This window comes from Chinchilla lanigera, unplaced genomic scaffold, assembly GCF_000276665.1.
Source record: "Chinchilla lanigera isolate Chin_1 unplaced genomic scaffold, ChiLan1.0 scaffold00023, whole genome shotgun sequence".
Lineage (NCBI taxonomy): Eukaryota > Metazoa > Chordata > Mammalia > Rodentia > Chinchillidae > Chinchilla > Chinchilla lanigera.
In genome coordinates this window covers 20326203-20328443 of record NW_004955424.1, presented here as the reverse complement: position 1 = coordinate 20328443, position 2241 = coordinate 20326203, and the positions used below count along the sequence as shown (strand labels likewise).

The window sequence follows — 2241 nt, the reverse complement described above, 5'->3', positions numbered from 1 at the left end:
GGGCGCAGCCGGAGCTCCCCCGGGCCGGGGAGCACCCGGCGCCGCTCCCCGCGCCTCCTGCAGTAGTCCCACCGGCAGAGAGGGAAATCCTCGCCCAGCTCCGCCGTCCCCCACGACCTCCCCTCCCCGAGTGGTCCCCGGGAACACCGAGTGCCGGCTTCCGCCTTCCCGGTGTGCGACGCGATTCTCCCGCGAAGCCCTCGCCCACCCCGCACGCCACGACTCCACACGTCCCTAAGTCACCCCATCGCCTTCTACAGCTGATACTGCAACGAGAGTCCACCTCTCCTTTCACCCCCTCAAAGAACCGCTGTTTGGTTTCCCAATTAAAGCACTTCAGAGGTGAAAAGGTCACCCCTACCCCCACCCCACCCCAAAGACACCCCGCTGGACTCTGAAAATAATGTATTGTCTGCTGAAACCTTGTCAGGTCTTCTGCAAGTTCCAGGCCTTCCTCCTGGGCACCTATCACACTTCCCTGACGCTGACATCAGTTATCCCCGCTATCTGAAGAATGAGATTCTTGAAGTATGTGTGTTCATTGTTAATATTCTTAACAGTATTCCTATTTAGCCCGGTTTCAGAGTTTGCAATCTTAACACCAATAAAATACAATTCATAAGAAAGGAATGTCTTAGAATTTTTTTTTCAAAGGCTCTCAATGTTTTGAATGCTATGTCTCAATTTTAGGAAGATTTTATTCCATTTGTGTTTGCCTAAAAATAAATTTCAAGCATTTATAAGGTACTCAATATGTTCTAACAAATCAAAAATGAAAATAACTCCTACAGTTGGACACTGGGGGAGGGGGGATTGATGCACTTTGAAAAAGTCACTTTAAAAACCTGCAAACAACTCTGTGAAAGAATTTACCCACCAAAGAGGTAAAGTTAGAGAAAGGGCAAGACAAAGAGGAAAACAACACAACAAAAATAGTTGAGAAGTTATTCACTGTATTTTTTAAGTACAATTCTATAAAAATCCCGAATATGAAATAAATTTAACTATAAAAAAAGTGGAGCATAGTGGTATGCACCAGTAATCCCAGCTACTACACAGATTGAAACAGGAGGATTACACATTATGAGGGCAGGTTGGACAATTTGGTAAGAATCTGTCTCAAAAAGGTCTGGGAGTGTAGCTCACTGGTTGAAGAGCTTGCCTAATATTGAACAAGATCTTGCAAATAAATAAGACAACAAATAAAAAATAACAAAGATATGAGTTTACACAGAAGTGGACTGGAATGGTAGTTACCAGAGGGTAAGGAATAGGGAGGTGGTGAAAGGCACACTTTCAGTTAGATAAGAAGGAATAAATTCCAGCAGTCTGTTGCACAGCATAGTAACTATAATTACTATAATTAATTATAACATATTTTTCAAAATTGCTGAAAGGGCGTTTTATTCTCATCATAAAAAAATAGTTGAAGTGATGGACATGTTAATCAATTTGATTTAATCACCTCACACTCTGTACATAAGAAAGGAATGTCTTAGAATTTTTTCTAAGTTGTTTGCAGTTTTTTAAAGTGACTTTTTCAAAGTGAAACTTGCATCTGAACAGCACATTATATCCCATAAATATATACAATTATTAGTCAATTAAATTTCTTGAAAAATCTAAAACAAATGAATTTATAATAATGAAAGGATTAACCAAATTTTGTCTAAGGCCAAAGAGAAAAATATTTTCACTTTATGACTAGAATCAGTTCATACATTATACTAAGAAATGGACTTAGCAGTGTCCTATATTTCGAACCTACATCAGGAAGCCAACAAAAGTTCAAAAGCTGCCTTAATCCTGGCTTTGGCCTTTTAAAAAATACTCTACCTTGTTCCAAAAAAGATTCCAAATTTGTTCTAGTTTGCACATGAATTAATTTGTAGCCATTGGGTGGCTCCAGGTCACTAGAGCAAGACAAACTGGTTTGCTTCCTTATTATCCACCATAAGAAGAAAATACACACTAAGCATTGTGCTTAGTTCTTTCAGGGACAGCACAACGTTTACTCTTCCCTTTCCACAGAACCATTCATAATCTTTAAAGAGAAAAGTAAGTGCTAATCAGGTTTGAAAATGAAAGACAAAGAAATTAGACAATTTTATTTAAAGGCAAAAAAAGTTCACATTACTAGGTTCATTTGCTAGCTCTTGAATCATCTGGAATTATTTAAATATTAAATGTCAAGTTACAAATAAATGCATAGAGATATATTATTAGTGCTCATTCCCAGAA

The 2241-nt window shown here is 39.0% G+C and overlaps 1 protein-coding gene across 1 annotated transcript; it reads left to right on the top strand.

The window, feature by feature from the left end:
- Positions 1 to 626, top strand: LOC102010067 (basic proline-rich protein-like; the record flags this gene model as incomplete). The annotated part of the gene is given in 2 exon segments (XM_013514645.1): positions 1 to 342; positions 431 to 626. Coding segments are annotated over 2 exon segments (485 nt in total), but the record flags the coding sequence as incomplete, so codon positions are not given.
- Between the last annotated feature and the right edge of the window lie 1615 nt (positions 627 to 2241).